General features: G+C 65.1%; 2 protein-coding genes and 1 long non-coding RNA gene across 11 annotated transcripts; 2 read left to right on the plus strand and 1 right to left on the minus strand.

Annotated features, from left to right (window-relative positions):
* Positions 1 to 3,826: 3,826 nt before the first annotated feature.
* COPZ2 (COPI coat complex subunit zeta 2) lies at positions 3,827 to 6,080 on the minus strand. 2 transcript variants are annotated; one of them, XM_065039730.1, is made up of 8 exons: positions 6,024 to 6,080; positions 5,382 to 5,450; positions 5,085 to 5,166; positions 4,893 to 4,984; positions 4,769 to 4,824; positions 4,478 to 4,555; positions 4,121 to 4,172; positions 3,827 to 4,040 (listed from the first exon to the last, which is right to left on the minus strand). In XM_065039730.1, the coding sequence occupies exons 1-8, from the start codon at positions 6,039 to 6,041 to the stop codon at positions 3,945 to 3,947; spliced, it is 543 nt and encodes a 180-aa protein (XP_064895802.1). In that variant the 5' UTR covers positions 6,042 to 6,080; the 3' UTR covers positions 3,827 to 3,944. The 2 variants fall into 2 exon arrangements, with proteins under 2 accessions (XP_064895802.1, XP_064895801.1); XM_065039729.1 differs by lacking the exon at positions 6,024 to 6,080 and having other exon boundaries at positions 5,382 to 5,572.
* Positions 3,947 to 5,388, plus strand: LOC135576154 (uncharacterized). The gene is made up of 3 exons (XR_010467773.1): positions 3,947 to 4,084; positions 4,507 to 4,561; positions 4,909 to 5,388. It is a non-coding gene; the product is annotated as an uncharacterized LOC135576154 (long non-coding RNA).
* A 3,559-nt stretch (positions 6,081 to 9,639) lies between the features above and the next one.
* Positions 9,640 to 19,441, plus strand: NFE2L1 (NFE2 like bZIP transcription factor 1). 8 transcript variants are annotated; one of them, XM_065039721.1, is made up of 8 exons: positions 9,681 to 9,786; positions 10,179 to 10,306; positions 10,498 to 10,698; positions 11,117 to 11,628; positions 15,158 to 15,373; positions 15,705 to 15,857; positions 16,161 to 16,322; positions 16,580 to 19,441. In XM_065039721.1, exons 4-8 carry the CDS (start codon positions 11,119 to 11,121, stop codon positions 17,897 to 17,899), a joined length of 2,361 nt encoding a protein of 786 aa, XP_064895793.1. In that variant the 5' UTR covers positions 9,681 to 9,786; positions 10,179 to 10,306; positions 10,498 to 10,698; positions 11,117 to 11,118; the 3' UTR covers positions 17,900 to 19,441. The 8 variants fall into 8 exon arrangements, with proteins under 8 accessions (XP_064895795.1, XP_064895793.1, XP_064895794.1 ...); XM_065039723.1 differs by lacking the exon at positions 10,179 to 10,306 and having other exon boundaries at positions 9,640 to 9,786; XM_065039722.1 differs by having other exon boundaries at positions 10,179 to 10,698.
* The last annotated feature ends 712 nt before the right edge of the window (positions 19,442 to 20,153 follow it).

Below are 20,153 nucleotides of genomic sequence, written 5' to 3' on the forward strand. Positions count from 1 at the left end.
AGAGCTGGGGACAGGGACCCCCAGCCCCCCGGCTGTGTCACCCCCCCCCGCGGCTGCTGCTCCATCTCACCTGCCAGGGAGGAATTTAATTACCAATTAAGGGCCCTTCCATCTGTTTGCGGCCTGCCCCACCGCTCGCGCTCCCCTTTAATTACATCCCTGACAGCCATTTCACTCAATTAGCTGCCAGGCGCAGCAGAGCCGGCTCCGGCCGCACCAGCTGGGGGGCCAGTTCCCCCCCCTGCGCCCCCCATGCTGTCCCCAACCATCCCCATGGCTGTCCCCTGTGCCAGCCAGCCCCGGTGCCCTTGGCTGTCCCGTGCACCCCACCGTCCATCCATCCCTGTATCCCTCTGTCCCTCCATCCATCCCTGCATCCCTCCATCTGTCCCCGCCATCCCTCTGTCCCTCCATCCCTTTGTCCCTCCGTCCATCCCTGCATCCTTCCCTGCATCCCTCCATCCCTCTCTCCCCTCTCCCAATCTTCTCTCAGCCAATTTTTAGGGAGCAGAAGGCGTCCCCAAGGTCTCCAGGGGTTGGGCAGGGCAGAGGGGCTGGGGCTGGTACCTCCTGCCCCCCCCTCCCTCCCGCCCCCCCCGGCCCTGCCTGCGCTTTCCTGCAGGCAGACGCTGCAGCTGCTTAACGGGCTCTAAATCTCGTTAAAACAAAACGTAACGGGGCGACAGATGCCCCCGCGCACCCGGGGACGAATGTGTCACCAGGGGCTGGGGGTGACAGCTTCGTGCAGGGGGAGCGCCGGCCTGCGCCCCCCCCCCGAGCCACCTAGGGGGTTCTGGGTGCTTGGGGGCTCCTCCAGAGCCAGGGCAGGGGGTGAAAATAGAGAAGAGTCGAGGGGAAAATCCTCAAGGTTCAGTTCTGGGGAGCAGACCAGGGGCTGCGTGTGCAGCCACCCCCCCGTCCAGCAACACCCCCTGGTGTGATGAGCTGGGGGGCTCAGCCGGGGGGTTTTGGGGAACGGGGGCTCATTGTGTGGCCAGAGGGCCCCATGCCATGGCGTGCAGCCCCTGCACGATCTCTGGGGCTGCCCATGCCCCCCCAACCCCAGAGAACGGGGCTCTCCGGCTCTGTGTCCCCCCCGCTGAGGATGCTGCGGCGCCGCGGCTGCCCCGGCCGGGCCATCCATCACCGCGACAGCCCGGGGACAGGCGAGGGGCCCCTCCCTGGGCACCCCAACCCCTGCGGCCCCCCCGCCCCGGGGGCTTTTTTTCCTTCCTCGTTCCCTTTCTCTCCCCCGGCCGGGAGACAAAACCCGGTGACAAGATGGAGCCCGGGCCATCAATCAAGGCGGCCGCTGGAACCACCTCTTCCCCCCCTCCGCTAATGAATCCCCCTCCCCGCCCGGTGCCGCCGCACCCGGCACGGCTGTCACCCCCCGGCACGGCTGTCACCCCCAGCCGGTACCCTGCACCCCAGACACCCCCATGGACTCGGGGTCCCAGCCAGGGTGGGGATGGAGCGAGAGGGATGGGGTGACCTGAGTGCAGGGTGACATGGAATTGGGGGTGACATGGTTTAGGGGTGCTCTGGACCCAGTCCGGCAGGGATTTGGGGTGGGGGGAGAGGAACAGCTGCACATTTTGGGGTCCCCTGGCACTGGGGTCAGGGTGGGTTTGGGGATGATGTGGCCGTGGGGGGTTTGTGTGGGGCTGGCAGAGCTTTGGGGTGCTGGGGTCCAGCCAGCAGGGACAGGGGGCTGGTGGCCCCCAGCCCTGTCTGTCCCCCTGGTCCGGTTGGTCCTCATGTGCTCTGTCCCCCTCACTCCCCCTGAGTGACAGCTCAGGGCCCCCCATCCCTGTGGTCCCCAGGGACCAAAGCCCCTTTGTCCCAGGGCCCATCGCCTGTCGTGGTGCCTTTGTCCCCGTGTCACTTGGGGGGCACCAGCTGTCATGGCCGGGGGCTGCGGGGCCTTCACGCTCCTCCTCCTCCTCTTTGTTCTCTGCTCCTGCACTGGGGCTGCCCGGGGTGTGTGGGGGGACACCCGGGGTTCCCACCCCAAGGGGCAGCTGGGGACCACAGCCCCCCAGCCCAGGCACCCGTGGGGAGCAGATGGGGGCCTGAGTGGGTTTTGGGGTGAGTTTCATGCCCAGGCCCATCTGACCCTGTCTGGGGTGCCCAAGCTCTGGGCACCTCTGGTTTGAGGGGGTCCCTGGGGCTGGTGATCCCCGCCACCCCCTGCCCCACCAGCCGCACTTGTGGAGGGAGGGGGGTCCCCACCGAGCGCTGCCCTTTGTGGCCCATTGTGGGGGGACAGATCCAGGACGGGGTGTGGGGGGGTACAGCTGGGACTGTCCCCTCCTTGAGGACATGGGGACACAAGGGGTTCCCTCTCAGCCCAGGGGAGCGAAGGGGCTTTGGGGACTTGGGTGGGCGGCTGGTGGGGGTGAACAGAAAGTTGCTGGGGGGGTCCCAGCTGCAGGGACATCTGCACAGCCCCCCGGGGGACGCGGGCGGCTCTGCCAGCTGCTCCCCCTGCCCGCCGCTCCGGGGGGGTCCCGGGCCGGGCCGAGACCATCCATCAACGTCTGCCCGGGGCGCCGCCCCCCGGAGCCCCCCAGGGGCCCCCCTGCAGCTGAGCTGGGCAGGGAGGGGTCCCGGGGGGCGGGACGTGTGGGGAAGACTTTGAGGTGTCACTCGTGTTTTGGGGGGGGACGTGCCCCTTTGGGGTCCAGGTTGCCGCAGGGTGCTGGGAAGGTGGGGAGGGGGTTTGGGGGGCAGCCAGGAGGAGTGGGGGAAAAGGGACGCATTGAGGGTGGTCCCGGGTTGAGCTGTCCTGGGGGGGCCCAGGGTGGTGGGAAATATGGGTGGGGTCTCAAGAGGGGGTGGGGGCTCGGGGGAGTGAGTGTCCCACAACACGGGCTCCCCGAGAATGGGGGGTTCCCAGCGGGGAGGAGCCTCTGTGATGGGGGAGCTCGCTAGAACTGGGGGAGTCCTCAAGAGGAGGCGCCCCAGGATTTCGGGGATCCCTGGGAGGGTTCAGGGGGGCGGGACCAGGGCTGTCCCGGACTGGGGGGTCCCGGGGAGGGGGGTTCTGGGCTGAGGTGGGGGGGGTGCCACAGGGCGGGGCCTCCTGGTGCGGGGGTCCCAATCTCTCCCACTCGAGCGCCAGCAGGTGGCGCTGCAGGATCGCGAATGCGCAGTCCGGGAGGGGGCGTGGCATCCTGGACAAGGCGTGACACTCTGGAGGGGCGGGGCCAAGGCTGTCAGGGAGTGACCATGTATGGTATAAGAGGCGTGGCCAGCGTGGGCGGGGCCCCGCTAGGGAGCGTCGCGCAAGAGCCGCTCTGCGGCTGCGGCGTCAGGGAGCGTCGCGCAAGAGGCGGCGGCGGTGGTCCCGGGCTGGGGAGGGGGATCCCCGGGCTGGGGACGGTCTGTAGGGTGGGGAGGTCCATAGGCTGGTGTAGCGGGAATGTGGCAGGGCAGGCCGTGCCCACCTGTGGGTGCAAGCACCACCACTGTCCCACCCACGGGCACCCACAGGTGGGTGGTGTTTGGGTGCCCAGCTGCAGTCACCCGAGGCCAAGGAGAGGGTGGGGGCTCCTCTCCACTTCGCCCAGACCCGCACCCCAGCTGTGGGGTTCTGCAGCCTCCCACCGGCCCCAGAACACCCTGTGCCTGTCCCCACTGATCTGCGGTGCCTGCACATGATGAAACTGTAGAGGGTGGGGATTAACAGAAAAACCCATAAATATCACTCTGCCTCCAAGGAACACGCACCCAAGAGCCCCCAGAGTGCAGCCTTGGTGGGTGACGTGCGCACGGGCACCCCCCCCACCCTGGCACAGCGGACAGAAACTCAACACCAAACCACGGAGGAAAACTTTATTTGTGGCTGGTTCTGCCTGGGAGAGAGCAGGAACTGTGAACCTTCTCCTTTGTTAGCGCTTAATTTTGGCACGGGGGGGTTTGCACCTCCTTGGTGCTGCCTATTTGCGGCTACCAGCGTCCCCTGTGTCCCTGCGCTCTGAGCTGCCTGCCAGGTAGTCGAAGAGGACGAAGCCGTACGGTGCTGGCTCTGGGGTCTGGTGAGGGAGAGAGGCAGAGGAGGTGGGAGAGGCAGAGGAAGGTGAGGAAGGTTGTGGGACGGGGTGGCCGCACTCACCCGCAGGCTCAGCCGCTGGAGCACTTGCTGGGGGTCGCTCTCCAGGATCACCCTGCGGAGCAACGCGGTGCTGGCAGCAACCCAGCAGGGCCCCCCGGGCACAGCTCCCTCCCCATCCTGGCTGCACCCCCCTGGGCGTCGCTGCCCTGTGCCTCAGTTTCCCTCCCTGTGCATTGCCCTGGGATGAAGCCTTGAGGAAGAGCTGCTGCAATGTTGGCAGACTGGAGTGCCCAGCTCCTCCTTGGCACCCCGAAACAGGGCCTGACCCTCCCCAGCACCCCGGGGGACAATGCGACACCCTGTCCCTGCAACCCCAGTGCTGTGGAGTGCTTCCCGCCCCCCCCAGCAGGAGCTCACCCCCTGTCCACGATCTCGTCCACCACCAGGAATGTCCCCTCCATGTTGTCCAGCAGCCAGCGCTTCTCCACCTCCTTCCTACAGGTAAGACGTCACCACACCTGGTCACAGTCATGCGCTGGGGTCCTGTGCAAGGTGCTGGGACCCAGACCCCCATATCCCAAAGCAGCGCTGGCCCTGTCCCACACGGGGTGCTTGGGGACAGGGGTCTCACACAATCTCCCTGTGCCCTGCCTCAGTTTCCCCACCCGAAGCAGGCGGGTTTGGGGCTGGGTGGCCCCGGGGACTCACCGCAGGAGGTGGCCGAGGGCGTCGAGGAGACAGGTGAGCACGGCCAGGAGCATCAGCTGCGGGAGAATGGGGTGTCAGTGGGGGTGTCCATGGGGGTGTCAGTGGGGCTGCCCCCCACACCTACCTCATTCTCCTGGCAGCCCCCCACCACGTAGAAGAAGAGGTCGACGCTGCTCCTGTAGACAACCGTGAGTCCTTCCAGGCAGGCGATCTCACCTGACAGGTGACACAGGGACACGGGATTGTGCCAGAGGGGACACTGCTCCAAGCCCGGTGCCCCCACAGCATCAAATTCCTGAGTGGGACCCCCGCTCACCCCCCGCCCGCTGGCTCTGGCTGAAGATGCTCCTCTCGAAGGCCGCCTGCTCCTTGGCTGTGGGGAAGGTCCCGTCGTAGTACTGGGGGGATATGGGGTTCAGGGCTGGCAGCACAACCACTGCGTGGGGTGGGGGGTGCTGGGGCCCCCAAAACCCCCACTGGGACCCCCCAAGGTCAGCACCAGGACCCCCTGAGATCCCGCAGCTTAGCAGGGGGAGATGCCTGAGCTGGGGTGTGCAGGGGGGGCCCTGGGCAGTGTGCCCTGGGGAAACTGAGGCGGGGGGCCGGGCTGCACCTTGGCCAGGAGGCGCTGGCCGCGGCTGTCCAGGATGAGCAGCGCCTTCACCGTGAACAGCGACGGCTCCTGGGGAGAGGGCCGGGGGCTCAGCCCTGCGGCGGGGCCAGAGCCCCCCCACCACCCTGGGATCCCCTGCATTCCCTCCCTTGGGGTCCCCCCAAGTCCAGGTTTTGGGGACACCCTTTGCTTCCCCACCCCCTTTGCTCCCTGTTCCCCCCGTTTCTCCCTGTTCCCCAAAAATTTCCTCATTTCCCCTCTTCTTCCCATTTCTCCCCCTGTCCCCGCCCCGTTCCTCCCATCCCTGTCTCCCAGCTCCCTCAGTTTCACCCTGTTCCCCCCGCTCTGTCCCACTCCCACCACCAGCCCCTTCCCCCCCACTGCCCCCCCGGCTCCCCGACATTTATCCCCATCACCCCCTGGTCTCCCCGTCCCTCCCGTTTTCCCCCGTGTTTTTCCCGTGATTTCCCCCCTCCCGTTTTTTTCTCCCCCGCGTTTCCCCCCCTCATGTTTTTCCTCCTGTTTTTCCCAAATTTCTCCTCCCCATTTTCCCCCCGTTTCTCCCCCGTCCCGCCGCGGCCGCACGAAGTTCCCGGTGGGGCCGGGGAGCCCCATCCCGCCCCGGTCCCGTCCCGGCCGCACCGGTCCCACGGGCTCCATGGCTCCCCGGGCCCCCCCGCTCTGCCGTGCCCGCCCCCCCGCCCGCTCCGCCCCGGCCCCGAACCACCCCCGGGCTCCGGCCCCACCGGGACCGGCAGGAGAAGGAACGGGGGGTCCCCGGGTGGGGTCCCACACCCCCGTGTGCTGCTGTGGGGAGCGGGGGGACACGCGTGGCCGTGGGGGCTGTTCTCCCAGTGCCCCCCCCCCCCACACCCAGGCACCTCGTTTGGGAAAGCACCGACCCGGGAGGGGAATGGAGGCTGGGACCCCCGTGTACCCCAAATTATGGGGTTCAGGGAAGCCCCTGGTGGGGAGGAACACTCAGCAGTGGGGTGTGGGGGGGACACCCCTCGCCCAACCTTTCCTGCCTTTAATTTGGGGTCACTCCCCCCGGGTGACCAGGGGAGGTGAGGGGGGTCCTGCCAAGCTGTGGGTTCTGCCGGGGGGTCGGTACTGAAAGCCCCGAAAGGCTTTTGCCTGCCCGCACAGGGTGCAGCGCCGGAGCCGCCTGCCAGCGCTGCAAATAGCCCCGCGGTGGGGGGGACACACTAAAAATAACCCCCTGGGGCAGCCCGGCTCGGGTTGCTGGCGGGTGGCTGCCCACGGCCCCGCGGGGCGTGGCGAGAGGCTTTTAGGACGCTCCCGTTCACCCGTTTTCCCCGTGGGGTGCAGGGGGGGAAAGGGGAGACGGTGCTTGAATAGCACCCGAATAACGCAGCACCCCCAAATTCACAGAGCGGTCCCGCTCTGGCAATGGGGTCGCCCGTGGGGTCGCCGGGGCCGCCGCTGTTTCCTTGGCAAATTGCGGGTTGTGGCACGCCATGGGCCGGGGCCGCACCCGCATTTCGTGGGTGTCCCGTGGTTTGTTTTCCAGATGAGTGAGAAGGAGCAGCCGGGGCAGAGCGAGCCCATGACCCAAAATCTCTGGGGTCTGGGTGCTGCCAGGCTCCCCCGGCCGTGCCGGGGTGCTCTGGAGCCTCCCACTCGCAGCCTCGGGGCTCTCCAGGTTTGGGGGGACGTGCAGCGTGTCCCCCATCTCTCAGCTGTGCAGAGAGCTTGGTCCTTGCCGTGGAAATAAATAGGGGGTGCTCTGCTCCTGCTGCCGCGCTGGGCAGACACCCCGCCGGGAAACCTCACCCGCTGCGAGGTGTGGGAGCCCACGCTCGTTTCCCACCTTTTTTTTTTTCCAGATGAACTATTGTCTCTGGCATCCTGTTTATCCCGGCGAGTTTCTGGGGCAGGGAAGAGGGTGTCTGGTTTTGGCAGCTGCGGCGCGGCAGGAATCGCCGGCAGGGCTGGTGCTGCCCGCACTCGCACCTGCCGGGCCCCTCGCCCCACGGGCACCGGCGTTGGTTTGGGCAGGAAGGCCGTGCCCATCACCGGGGAAGGGAAAAATAACCTGCTCAGGTCCTCGGGCACACGGGGAGGTGGTTGGGCTGAGCTGCAGCCTTGATGTGCCCGCTGCCAGCTGGTTTCTCTCTCAAAAGGCACCAAAGGTCGAGAATGCGGTTGCTTAGCCATAGAATCATAGAATCATTTCAGCTGGAAGAGACCCTGAGGATCATGGAGTCCAACCATCATCTAACCCACCTCCAGCACTAACCCGTGCCCCCGAGAACCTCGTCTAAATGCCTTTTAAACCCCTCCAGGGACGGTGACTCCAGCACTGCCCTGGGCAGCCTGTTCCAATGCCCCACAGCCCTTTGGGGAAGAAATTACAGTATCACAGTATGTTTGGGATTGGAAGGGATCTCAAAAGCTCATCCAGTGCAATCCCCCCATGGAGCAGGAACACCCAGATGAGGTTACACAGGAAGGTGTCCAGGCGGGTTGGAATGTCTCCAGAGAAGGAGACTCCACAACCCCCTGGGCAGCCTGGGCCAGGCTCTGCCACCCTCACTGAGAAGAAGTTTCTTCTCAAATTTAAGTGGAACCTCTTGTGTTCCAGCTTGATCCCATTACCCCTTGTCCTATCGTTGTTTGCCACCGAGAAGAGCCTGGCTCCATCCTCATGGCACTCACCCTTTATATATTTATAAACATTAATGAGGTCCCCCCTTAGTCTCCTCTTCTCCAAACTAAAGAGCCCCAGCTCCCTCAGCCTTTCTTCATAAGGGAGATGCTCCACTCCCTTCATCATCTTCACTGCCCTACGCTGGACCCTCTCCAGCAGTTCCCTGTCCTTCTGGAACTGAGGGGCCACAACTGGACACAATATTCCAGATGTGGTCTCACCAGGGCGGAGTAGAGGGGAAGGAGAACCTCTCTCGATCTACTAACCACCCCCCTTCTAACCCACCCCAGGTACCACTGGCTTCCTGGCCACAAGGGCCAGTGCTGGCTCATGGTCATCCTGTTGTCCACCAGGACCCCCAGGTCCCTTTCCCCTACACTGCTCTCTAATAGGTCATTCCCCAACTGATACTGGAACCTGGGGTTGTTCCTGCCCAGATGCAGGACTCTACACTTTCCCTTGTTAAATTTCATCAGGTTATTCCCCGCCCAACTCTCCAGCCTGAAATTGTTCCCACATCCAACCTCAACCTCCCCTGGCGCACCTTGAGGCCGTTTCCTCTGCTCCTATCACTTGCCACTTGGGCGCAGAGCCCAACCCCCTCCATGCTCCAACCTCCTTTCAGGTCAAACTCAAACGTGCCCATGGGTCCCATGACGAGCAGTGGCGCTCATGGGACGACCCACGGGCAGTGCGACCGTTCCGGGCTGACGGGTGACGGCCAGACGCGTGGATGGCCCGTGACACGTGGCTGAGGGCAGGTCTGTGCGGCGGGACCCCCATCCCGCTCCCAGCGCCCCCCGCCAGGTCTCCCCGCGGCTCCGGCCAGCGCAGGGCTGGGGTTCCCTCTGTGCCGCAGCCACCGGGGCCTCCAGCAGCTTCGCCCAGCCCTGGGTGTGGCGAGCAGGGCCATGCCGACCGGGCAGCGCAGAATTAAAGACTTTTAATTAACGAAGGGCTGGAGCAATGGGGAAAGGAAAGCGCAGGGCGAGCAGGCGCTGCCCTGGCTGCGCTCCTGGCCCCGCCGCTGACTCATGGGCGCCCGGGGCGAAGCTCCGGCTTTGCTCAGTCCTTCCAGCTGCAGGTGGCTGGGGCGGCTCCCCGTGCCTGCCGGGCCGGGGACGTGCGAGGGCCGCGGGCGGTGCCTTGGGGAGCGGGGCCTGTGGGGCGATGGAGTCTCCGCCATGGCGGCCCAGCCTCGCCCTGCGCTGGGCATGGGGCACCCGCTGCCATGGCAACAGCCCCGGGGCGGTGTCGCGGCGCTGCAGGGATTGGTGCGCGCCGCTGCCACTCAAGCGCCCAGACGGACGGCTGGCTCTTGAGCGTCGTCTCATTGGTAACTGCCGCTGTCGCTCGGCGGGGATCTCGCGTTCCATTGGGCTGACGCCTTGTCACTCAATCTCTGAGGGGGGCGGGTCGCGTTGAATGGTTTCTCCTCTCTGATTGGCCCAGAGCGCGACCGCCGGGCCAAGCACGAGGTCCAGCGGCGCTGCCCGCGCGCCGATTGGCCGCTCAGCCTGCCTATCCGAGCGGCGACGGGGGCGGGAGCAACACCTCACCGCCGCCTCCCATTGGGCCGCCACTTCGTCCCGCCTCCCTTTTCCGAGCTCCGATTGGCGGCGCCGCCGCGCGAGGCGGGAGGGGGGAGGTGGTTGGCCAGGGTGGGGAGCGGGAGCGGGACCGGCGGCGGCGGCGGGGCCGGGACCGACACCGAGCGGCGGCGGCGAGCGGGTAGCGGCGGGCGGCGGCGCGGAGCGGCGGGCGGAGGGGCCGCGGCGGCGGTGGCGGCGCGGGGGGTGCGCGCCGGGCCGGGCCGAGGGGCGGGCGGCGCTGAGGGGACGGCGAGGCCGCGCGGGGGGGGCGGGTCACGAGGCGCGGGGGGGTCTTAAAGGGCCCGGGGCGGGAGCGCGGGGGGCGGCGGCACATGGACCCGACCGGCAGCGCCGGGAGAACGGGCAGCGCCGGGGCCTGGCGGCTCCTCCCGGGCAGCGGGAGCCGCCCCGGCGGGCTGGGGGCGGCCCGGGAAGGTCGGGCCGGGGCCGCGGCGGGAGGAGCGAGCCCGGGGCTTCCCCGGCCGGGATTGTTTTGGTGCCCGTGGAAAAGCCCCTGACGGGTTTTTGTAGAGCCGCTGGAAACTGGGCTAAGGAGTGAAAGGGAGTCGGAGGCGGATTCCTTCAGAGAGAGGGGAAGTTGACGCACCGGCCTAAGAATAGCTCAGGGAGGGGAAGTATGGACAATATTGTCACCCAAGGTAACCGCGTGTGTCTCTGTGCCTGCCCGGCTTGTCCCAGGAAAATCGGCCTTCCAGGCAACGCTCGCTCGGCTTTTCGGGGCCCCCGCGCGTGGGGAAGGCGCCGTTGGGCGGGTGGCAGCTCCGTGTGCGGCGCCCAGGGTGGTGCCTCGCCCGCGCGTTATCGCCTTTGCTCTCCGGTTGTGTTTCAGCTGCTGATGAAACTCCAGCCAGAAGCGGGGGAGTCGTTGGACCTTCCCATGATCAGGACCTTTGACTCGTAAAAGGCTCCTCGGAGAAGCCGGGCAGAGCAGAGGAGGAAGGAGCCGCCGGTGGCCGGGGGGTCAGACCCTGTCCTGCAGCGTGGGGAGTCGGGGGGCAGAGCAACCTGCTGTATGTGGAGTTTTCGGACAGTGAGTCACATGGATTTTTACGTAGCCGCGTGGTTTGTGTTCCAAAACAGTTCTGAAGAAGAGGAAAGGGCAGGAGGGGGTGGAGGCTGTGTCGTCTGGGGAGGGTTTGTTGCTTCTCGAGTTTTAAATCTTGACTTACACTCCGCTGGCTGACCAGTGAGTTCCAGAAATTGAAAAGGAAAACAAAACCCACCTGAACCCGAAGTCCTGAACATTCTTTAGACTTTTATCCCGTTGTTTAGTGATAACCTGAACTCTGAAGTCATTGCTTTATTATGTTTGTTTGAAAGTGGGGCAGAGGAAAGACAAACCCAACCAACCTGTTGTGTGGAGAATTCATCTGACGCCGTTTTTTGTTTGGGTTTTTTTTCTGTTTAAGTCTCAAACCCTCTACCCGTTTTCTTTTCTCCTCTGCCAGAAATGCTTTCTCTGAAGAAATACTTCACTGAAGGCCTCATCCAGTTCACCATTCTCCTCAGCTTGATCGGCGTTCGCGTGGACGTGGACACCTACCTGAACTCACAGCTCCCCCCTCTCCGGGAGATCATTCTTGGCCAGAGCTCTGCTTACACCCAGACCCAGTTTCACAACCTGCGCAACACCTTGGACGGCTATGGCATCCACCCAAAAAGCGTAGACCTGGACTATTACTTCACCGCCCGCAGGCTGCTCAACCAGGTGAGGGCCCTGGACAGGTTTCAGGTCCCCAGCACCGAGGTCAACGCGTGGCTGGTGCACAGAGACCCCGAGGGCTCCGTCCCCGGCAGCCAGCCCAGCGCCGGCATCGCCCTCGAGAATGGCGGCGGATTGCAGGACGGGAGCAGCCCCGAGAGCGGCGTGAGGGAGAGCGGGGCCGAGCAAGGCTTTGGGGAAGAACTGGAAGATTTGGGAGCGGTGGCTGCGCCGGTGAATGGAGATCTGACCAAGGAGGTAGGCAGGAGATTCTTTTCCCTGTGGCGGGGGAGAAGGGGAGCGCTTACCCTCCGGGATCCGTCCGAGGGAGCGGGACTCTGCACGTTTAGCGCTCGGGAACAGCGGGTTCCCGCTTGGGAACGGTCTAATGCTAAATGATGGTTCAGTTAGAGGCTCCAGGGGTATGTGTGGGGTGGTTTTTCCATTTTGTTTGCTTTATTATTGGTCTGAAAGTAATAGCGAGAGGAGGGGGAGGGGATTGGGGTCAGCCTTTCAACCTGTGCGTGTAACTCGGTGTTGTGAAACCAGTAAGAGGAGGCTGGGAAACCAGCCGGGCGTTGGGTAACAGGCTCGTCCGCGGGGCCAAGCGGGCGGTTGGTTCCTGGGCTCTGGAGCGGCTCCAGCAGAGATGTTTATTGCCGGGTTTTCATCGCAGGCAGGCGGGGAGAGGTGAACTGGAAAGCGGGTTGATTTTCCCTGCACACGCACAACCTTTTGGGCGGCTGTGATGCAACGCGGGGCCCCGGGAGCCGCCGCTCTTGTTCCTTTTTGGCACCGCTCTCTTTGTCACGGCACGTTTGGCGTCTTCCCGGCCACGCTGGGGGGGACGTTAGTGCCGATTCGCAACGTCGGCTCCTTCCAGCGTCACTCTCGCGTCTCGTAAATTGTTTTTTCGGGTGAGCCGCTGAGGCGTCTGGGCGCGGAAAGAGCCGAATTCGGCCACTGCCACCCCTGTCCCCGCAGCGAGGGGCGGGCAGCTGTCGCGGATGCCTGAGGCTTTTGTCATGTGCAACGGGCCGAGGGGAGCGGCGTGAACGCGTGCACGCCCGGGAGACAAAGGTGATGGTGGTTCCGGGGCCGCTGTCGGTGCCCGAGCAGCGGGACGGTGCCTTGGCCGTGCCCGCGGGGATCTGGTACCTCTGAAAGAGCCAAAACCCCACTTGGATTCCGCAGTGGTGCCCTTGGAGGTGTCGGTGAGGGGAGTTTTGCTCTGAGGGTCACGGAACATGAGGAAAACGTTGTCAAATTTGGCTTTTTGGCTGATAATTGCGAGGGGTCGCTCCCCATCTTGGGAATGGCGAGGAATTTGGTGGAATGCCTCATACAAGGTCACATCCAGCCCCTGGGAGACTTTGCTGCCGGTCCCTGAGTGTGGTGGTATCAGCAGAGGGTGTGGGGCCTGGGGAGCCTTTCCAGCCTGGGACAGAGCAGATTTTGGTGTGAAACACTGCAGATTTGGGTGGCCAGAGGCCACTAACGCTGCTGTTTTTCAGAGTTCTCTTTATTTCTGCTTTAAACCCAGTCCTGCTGGAGATGCTGTCGCTGCAAACCCACCCAGCTGGACGTGCAGGGGGTGAACCCCCCGGCTGGGAAACGCTCCCCCAAAGCTGGGGGACCTGGGGCTGCGCCGTCCCCGATCCTGGCTCTCCAGGTGTCCGTGCGCTTCCGCACGTCCCTATTTCCCATCTTTTCCCCCCAAAGCCCTGGTTTGGACAGGAGGGGCGAGTGTTATTGCGCCCACGAGGTGCGATGTTCAGTCTGGGGCACAGCGCCAGGAATCCCCGTCTGCCCATGTCACACGTCACCTTGTCACCGCTGTCACGCCGCCACTTCCCCCTCCCACCCCCCCGGGGCCGCCACGACCCCTCTTGCTGCTGCTGTGACGCTTCAAAGCACCCACTCTGGTTTCAAAGCGTTACCCCAGGGGGGTGGTTTTATTTTTTGGGGGGGTTTCTTGTATTTTTGGCTGTATCCGTGCTGGGAACGCCGCAGGAGCCGCAGCTCCCGCCGCAGCCGCCTCTGGAAGCACCTGCAGGCTCCGTCCCCCCCGCCCCGTTCGTTAGCGGATGGGGATAATTTGCAGACAGCTTTAGGGTCGGGCTTTGCCTCTTTTTTTTTCCCACTTCTCCTGGGAGTTAAAATCTTGCGACTCCCGCCGGGCCCGGCGCGACCTTGCTGGGGGAATACGGCTGTTATTAATAATTTTAGGAGCCGGAGCTCGCCCTGGGGTGCGGGGGGTGCAGCCGCCACCTTGGGGACCATCCAAAATGAGGCATTATTCTGTATTTTTCTAGTTTTTGGCTCGTTATCCTAAGGCCGGGGCTCGGGCTGGTCCCCGGGACGCTGCTCTGCAGCATTGGGGGTGGGGAGGGCGGGCGGCTCCACCGCCCGGTGCCGTTTCCATAACACGAGGATAAAAATACGCGGCCGCCAGACATGTGATGAGCTGCCGGTGCTCAGTCTTGGCCCGGGGTGCCGCACCGGCGCCGCGGGGGATCCCCTTACACTTGGCCTCGCCGCTCCAGGTTCCCGGGAGAACCGTGCCCGGTGCGGGGGGTGGGTTTGCGGGTGAGGAGCAAGCGGGGGCTGCACGGGGAGCGGGGGGGAGCGCCCGCTGCGGGCCGGGGGTCCCGGGGGACGGAGCCAAGGTCACCCCGGCCTTGCGTTCCCCGGGGGCTCAGCCGGGCCCGGGCGGGCCCCCCCGGTGCAGGGCGAGGCCGGGGGGGGGGCGGCTCCGCTGCGCCAGGGCGGGGAGCGGCCCGGTGGGCGCCGCGCGGCCGCTCCTCCGCTTCCCATTGGCCGAGGCCGTGGCTCCCGCCGGCGCGGATTGGTCGGGGCGGCGGCTGGCGGTGGCGCGGATTGGCCGCGGCCGCCGCCCGGGTGAGGGGCGGGGCTCGGCGGCCCGGCGGCGGAGGGGGCGTGGCCTCGCGGCGCCGCCGCATCCCGGCGGGGGGGGCGGGGCTTGGCGGCCGCCGCAGCCAAGGTAACGGGGGGAGGGGCGGGCGGGGCCGCCGCAGCCCGGCCCGGGCAGGGCGGCGGGAGCCGAGCCCAGCCGAGCCCGGCCCAGCCGAGCCCGGCCCAGCCGAGCGGGGGGCGCCGCAGCCGCTGCACCGGGGGGGCGGCTCCTGCCGCCGCAGCGGGGCCGCGGGGCACCTGTGGCCGGTGGGGCGGAGCGCGGCTCCCCCAGCCGCCCCGGCCGGCGATGCGTGCGCGGCGCCGCGCCCCGGCCAGCCCGCCCCCCCCGCTGCCCCGGGGACCATGATCGGTGCGCGCCGCGGCCCGGGCGGCAGCTGGGGCCATGAGAAAGGTACCGGGGGCTGCCGGGCGGGGGCCGGCGGCGCGGGGGGCGGCGGGGGTGCCGGGGGAGGGCGGCTGCGGGGAGCCCGGGCGCCGGCGGCGGCTCAAGTTGCATCAGGTGGGTGGAAATGCGGGGATTTTCCTGCCCGCGCACCCCACCCCTTATGCAAATGGCCGGGATGGCACCACGGGCTGATGCAAAAGGCGGCCCCGGCGCAGCCCCCGCCGCGACACGGGCCCGGGCGGCCCCAGCCGCCTCTCCCGGCGGCGGGCGGGCGGGCGGCCATGGGCGGCGGGGAGGGGACAACCGGCCGCAGCCGCCATGCAGCACCCGCAGAGCCGGGGACCCCCCCGGGCGGAGCGGCCGGCAGCCCCGCGGGTGCGGGTCGGGCTTGGGGGGGCCCTTGGGAGGGGCCGGGGGGTGGGGACCCCGGGCCGGGGCTGAAGGAAAATCCGGTGTGTCTTTCAGGACATCGATTTGATTGACATCCTGTGGAGACAGGATATTGATCTCGGCGCTGGGCGAGAGATTTTTGACTACAGCCACCGGCAGAAGGAGAGCGAAGTGGACAAAGAGCTGAGCGATGGGAGGGAGCGCGGGGACGGCTGGAGGAGCGGAGGGAACCAGATCCTGGAGAGGAACCTGCTAGTGGATGGAGAGACCGGGGAGAGTTTCCCTGCGCAGGTAACGGCCCCGGGGTCTGCGGCGCGGGGGGGCCACGAGCGGCGTCACGCGTGGCTTACACCGGGGACCCACCGGAGGAGGGTTTGCCCGGCCGGACGAGGGGGTTTGACGCTGGGAAGGCGCCGGTTGCCCGCGGGCGGCGGGAACGGCCGCGTCGCCATCACCGTGGCGCTGGGACGGGGGCGGCTGCTTCTTGGTGCGCTTTGGGGTGCCTGGCAGGGTCCCCTCGCTTCCCCGCGGCGCCCGGGGGCTGCTCTGACGGAGCCTGCGAGGGACTGGGTGGGGCCTCTGGCTCTTTTTGGCTGCGCTGTGACGAAGCCCTTGCTGCAAGGAGCTGGTTTCTCGTCGCCGCCTCCCTCATCCCGCGGCTACGGCTGCTCGTGTTTTCCGGCAGGCGCCCGGCGCGGAGGATCAGACAGCCCTGTCGCTGGAGGAGTGCCTTAGGCTGCTGGAGGCCACCTTCCCATTCGGGGACAACCCGGAGGTGAGCGGATGGGGCGACGGCTGCTGTCTCTCGTACCCCTAACCCAGACTGCAGAACCGCCAGTAAATTGGGTTAACCTGCTTAAGGAGGCTCCAGGCGTCGTGCCTGCGAAACCAGCGGTTGTGTGTGTGTGCGGGGCGGGGGGGGGGGGGTGGTCACAATTAATTAAAGACTTCTGGCTTAGCTTCTAATTAGTTCACAGTGAACTGTGGAGGAATAACTGCACCCAGTTTGCTTTGAACAAAGGCGGAGGGGGGCGGGGGGGCAGCGGGGTGGCCGCGCTGACTCCCCTCCCGCCCGCAGTTCCCGGCCGCGGACGTGTCCCCCCTGAGCGAGGCCGTGCCCGGCGACAGCGGCTCCGCGGGCGGCCCCGGCGCCCTCCTGCCGCCCCTCCTTGCCGACACCGAGTCGCCCTTTGACCTGGAGCAGCAGTGGCAGGACCTCATGTCCATCATGGAGATGCAGGTGAGCTCCGGGGGGCGTGGGGACGGCGTTTGCCCCTCCAGGCGGATTTCGGTTTGGGGGTTGTGCCGAACGCTGGGTTCGTGGATGGTTGTGGTTCGGGGCCGGTGGTTTTGTCCCAGCCTGCAGATGCTGCTGGGCCACCCGAGAGTGGCTTCCGCAGGATCTGGAAGCATCGTCCTGGCTCTCTTGGCAAAGGCCGCGGGGCAGGCAGGGCTGGAGCGCGGCTCCCTGACCCAGCTGTTTCTCGTCTCTTCCAGGCGATGGAAGTGAACAACACGACCGCCGAAACCCTGTACAACGGCACGAGCGGAGACCTGCTGGCTTCCAACTACAGCCTGGCCCCCGGCACCCCCATCAACCAGAACGTCAGCCTGCATCAGGCCTCGCTGGGGGGCTGCTCGCAGGACTTCCCCCTCTTCGGTGCCGAGATCGAGAGCCCCTCCATGGCCGGCAGCTCGGCCCTGCTCCAGCTGGTGCCGGACAACTCCACCGGCCTCAACGCCACCTTCGGCGCCACCAACCTGAGCGGGATCTTCTTCCCGCCGCAGCTGAACGGCACCGGCAACGAGACGGGCGGCCCCGAGCTGCCCGACCCGCTGGGCGGGCTGCTGGACGAGGCCATGCTGGACGAGATCAGCCTGATGGACCTGGCCATCGAGGAGGGGTTCAACCCCGTGCAGGCCTCGCAGCTCGAGGAGGAGTTTGACTCCGACTCGGGGCTCTCGCTGGATTCCGGCCACAGTCCCGCGTCGCTCAGCAGCTCGGAAGCCTCGTCCTCATCGTCCTCGTCCTCCTCGTCTTCTTCCTCCTCCTCGTTTTCCGAGGAAGGAGCTGTCGGCTACAGCTCGGACTCGGAAAACGTGGACTTCGAAGAGGCGGAAGGGGCGGTTGGCTACCAGCCAGAGTACAGCAAGTTCTGCCGCATGAGCTTCCAGGAGCCCTCGCAGCTGCAGTACCTGCCCTACCTGGAGCACGTCGGCCACAACCACACGTACAACATGGCCCCGGGGGACCCCGAGGAGCCCAAACCCCCCAGCGCCGGCAAGAAGAGCGGCAAGGAGAAACCGTCCGAGTTCTTGGACAAGCAGATGAGCCGGGACGAGCACCGCGCCAGGGCCATGAAGATCCCGTTCACCAACGACAAGATCATCAACCTGCCCGTGGAGGAGTTCAACGAGCTCCTGTCCAAGTACCAGCTCAGCGAGGCCCAGCTCAGCCTGATCCGCGACATCCGCCGGCGCGGCAAGAACAAGATGGCAGCGCAGAACTGCCGCAAGAGGAAGCTGGACACCATCCTCAACCTGGAACGCGACGTCGAGGACTTGCAGCGCGACAAGTCCAAACTGCTCAGGGAGAAGGTGGAGTTTCTCAAATCCATCCGCCAGATGAAGCAAAAGGTGCAGAATCTTTACCAAGAAGTGTTCGGGCGCCTGCGGGACGAGAACGGGCGGCCCTACTCCCCCAGCCAGTACGCGCTGCAGTACGGCAGCGACGGCAGCGTCATCTTGATACCCCGCGCCGTGGCCGAGCAGCAGTCCCGGCGGCAGGAACGCAAACAGAAGGACCGGAGGAAGTGAGGGGACGCGCGGCCGGAGGAGCGGGACACCCGCGCCAGGGAGAACTGCGGAAGGGCTGAGCCTGGAAGTACTTTGGAGGAACTTTCATGCCTTCTTACCCGATATATCTTCTCAAAACCACAAACAATACCACAAACCGAGGCGAACTGCTGCCGGTCGGGGCCGGGAGAGCTGCGGCTTCCCCGGGGGGTCGGGGAGCGGCCCCCGCGCAGCCCGGACCGTGGGCGCAGGACACGGAGCTGCCACCGCGCGGGGACACGGGCACAGCTGGAAAAACTACTGTTAGGAACTGGCTTTCAGTAAGAAAAGAGGTTTAAGCAAACGAACTTCAAGTTATAGGAGAGACGTTTTTCTGAACTTCCAAAGTTCTGTGATTTCAGGTAGTTGTTTTATTTTTCTCTTTATTTTTTTTTTCCCTCCCCCCTTTTCTTTTTGTTCTCCCTGAACCGGTTTTGACATCGGTGTGTGTGATTCGACCCGACTTAATTCCAGATTAACCACCATCCCTCCCTAGATCAGACCGGTGCACGCGTGGAAACACAAGTGGGTGTGAATTCCATTAACCCTTTCCAGTCCGGGGCGGGGAGGAACTGTCCCTGTCCCAGCTTTAGGAGGTTGGGAGGGAAGGTTCTGGAGCTGGGGGGGGTTAACGGAGCCGGTGCCACACGTGTCCCCGCCGCTCGGAGGACGTCACTGCCACCGACCCCGCTCCACAAACAGCACAAGGGAGCGGGGGCACGCGGAGCAGCGAGCTGGTAGCATTCCTGGTTCTGAACCGCGCTTGGATTTTCAGGTTTAGGTTATTTTTGTTTAGGGCTTCAGCCCCGTTTTTCCCTGTAGGGTCTTAGCGTGCTTGTGTTGAGTACAAGGGAGAAGCCCAAACCCTCAGAGCTGCTAAATGTTCTCTTTGCCATAAAGATTCCGTGTAACCGTGTGATCACATTATAGGATTCTCTTCTGTCCCCAGGTGTTGGTCTGATTGATTCCTTTGTTTTCCGGAGGGGGGTGGGGGTAGTGCCTTGATCACTGTCGGTCCCCGTCAGGGCGACCATCCTAGAGCTGTATGTACAATATAGCACAGCTGGGAGCCAACCGACTTTACCAGCAACTCAAAAGGCTTAAAAAGAGAAAAAAATTAAAGAAAAAAGGCTTTTCCAAGCCCGTCCTGTGCACGTGACGTGGGGTGAGGCCGGAGGGAGCATGTGGGGTGGGAACTCAAGGGAAGGAAACTGGAACGCAGGAGGGAGCTGCCCCGAGGGGCCGCGTGGGATCCGGGGGGATCGCTGGGGTCCCCAACGGCGCGAGACAAACTCACCGAGACCCCTCGGGATCCCCCGACTCAGATCCAGCGGCTTTACTGACGCGCGAGACGAAGCACAAGTGGTGATGTGGGTGTGGGGAGGTTGGAAGGGAGCCCTGCGTGGATGTTTTAAATTATTATTTTTCCTCTTAGAAACTTTATTTTAATGATCTGTGACCTGTCAGGGAAAGAAGAGAGATTGTGTGAGCACAGGACAAAAATAAAACGGCTTATTCACTGTACGAGCATTTGTTTCGTGGATTTATTTTATTTTATTTAAAGATTAAGCATGAAAGGGCCTCTTGTGGGTCCTTCTCCGCCACTGGAGCTCCTGGTTTTCTTCTGCTGAGCTGGGAGCAGGGCGGGTTTGTATCCAGCGATGGAGTCGCTGTGGTCCCGGCAGCGGAGGGAGGAAAAGGAGAAGCTCCTCGGTCGTAGGAAACGCTCAAAGGCTCGAACGCTCAGCGCCGGCTCAGCCGCCCTTTTTGGTTTTAATATCCTTATTTCACAACAGTATCATCTTCTTAAAGAACGCCGAGGAAAAAAGTGTGTTTCTGGTTAAAGTTGCAGCTGCGTGAAGCGAGTCCTGGGTCCCTCGGCCAAAGCTGCCGCTGTTCAAAGGGCTGGGCTGGGCCGGGCTCAGTGTGGGGCTGGGCCGGGCTCAGTGTGGGGCTGGGCCGGGCTCAGTGTGGGGCTGGGCCGGGCTCAGTGTGGGGCTGGGCCGGGCACAGTGTGGGGCTGGGCCGGGCGCAGTGTGGGGCTGGGCCGGGCTCAGTGTGGGGCTGGGCCCGGCTCAGTGTGGGGCTGGGCCGGGCGCAGTGTGGGGCTGGGCCGGGCGCAGTGTGGGGCTGGGCTGGGCTGACAACCCCCCAGCACAGCCGGACTCTCCTCCCCTCCCGCCAGCGCTGCCCCAACCCTCCCCGCGGGTTTTGGCTGCAGCTTTGGTGACGGATC

Source organism: Columba livia, chromosome 23 (genome assembly GCF_036013475.1).
Source record: "Columba livia isolate bColLiv1 breed racing homer chromosome 23, bColLiv1.pat.W.v2, whole genome shotgun sequence".
Classification (NCBI taxonomy): Eukaryota; Metazoa; Chordata; class Aves; order Columbiformes; family Columbidae; genus Columba; species Columba livia.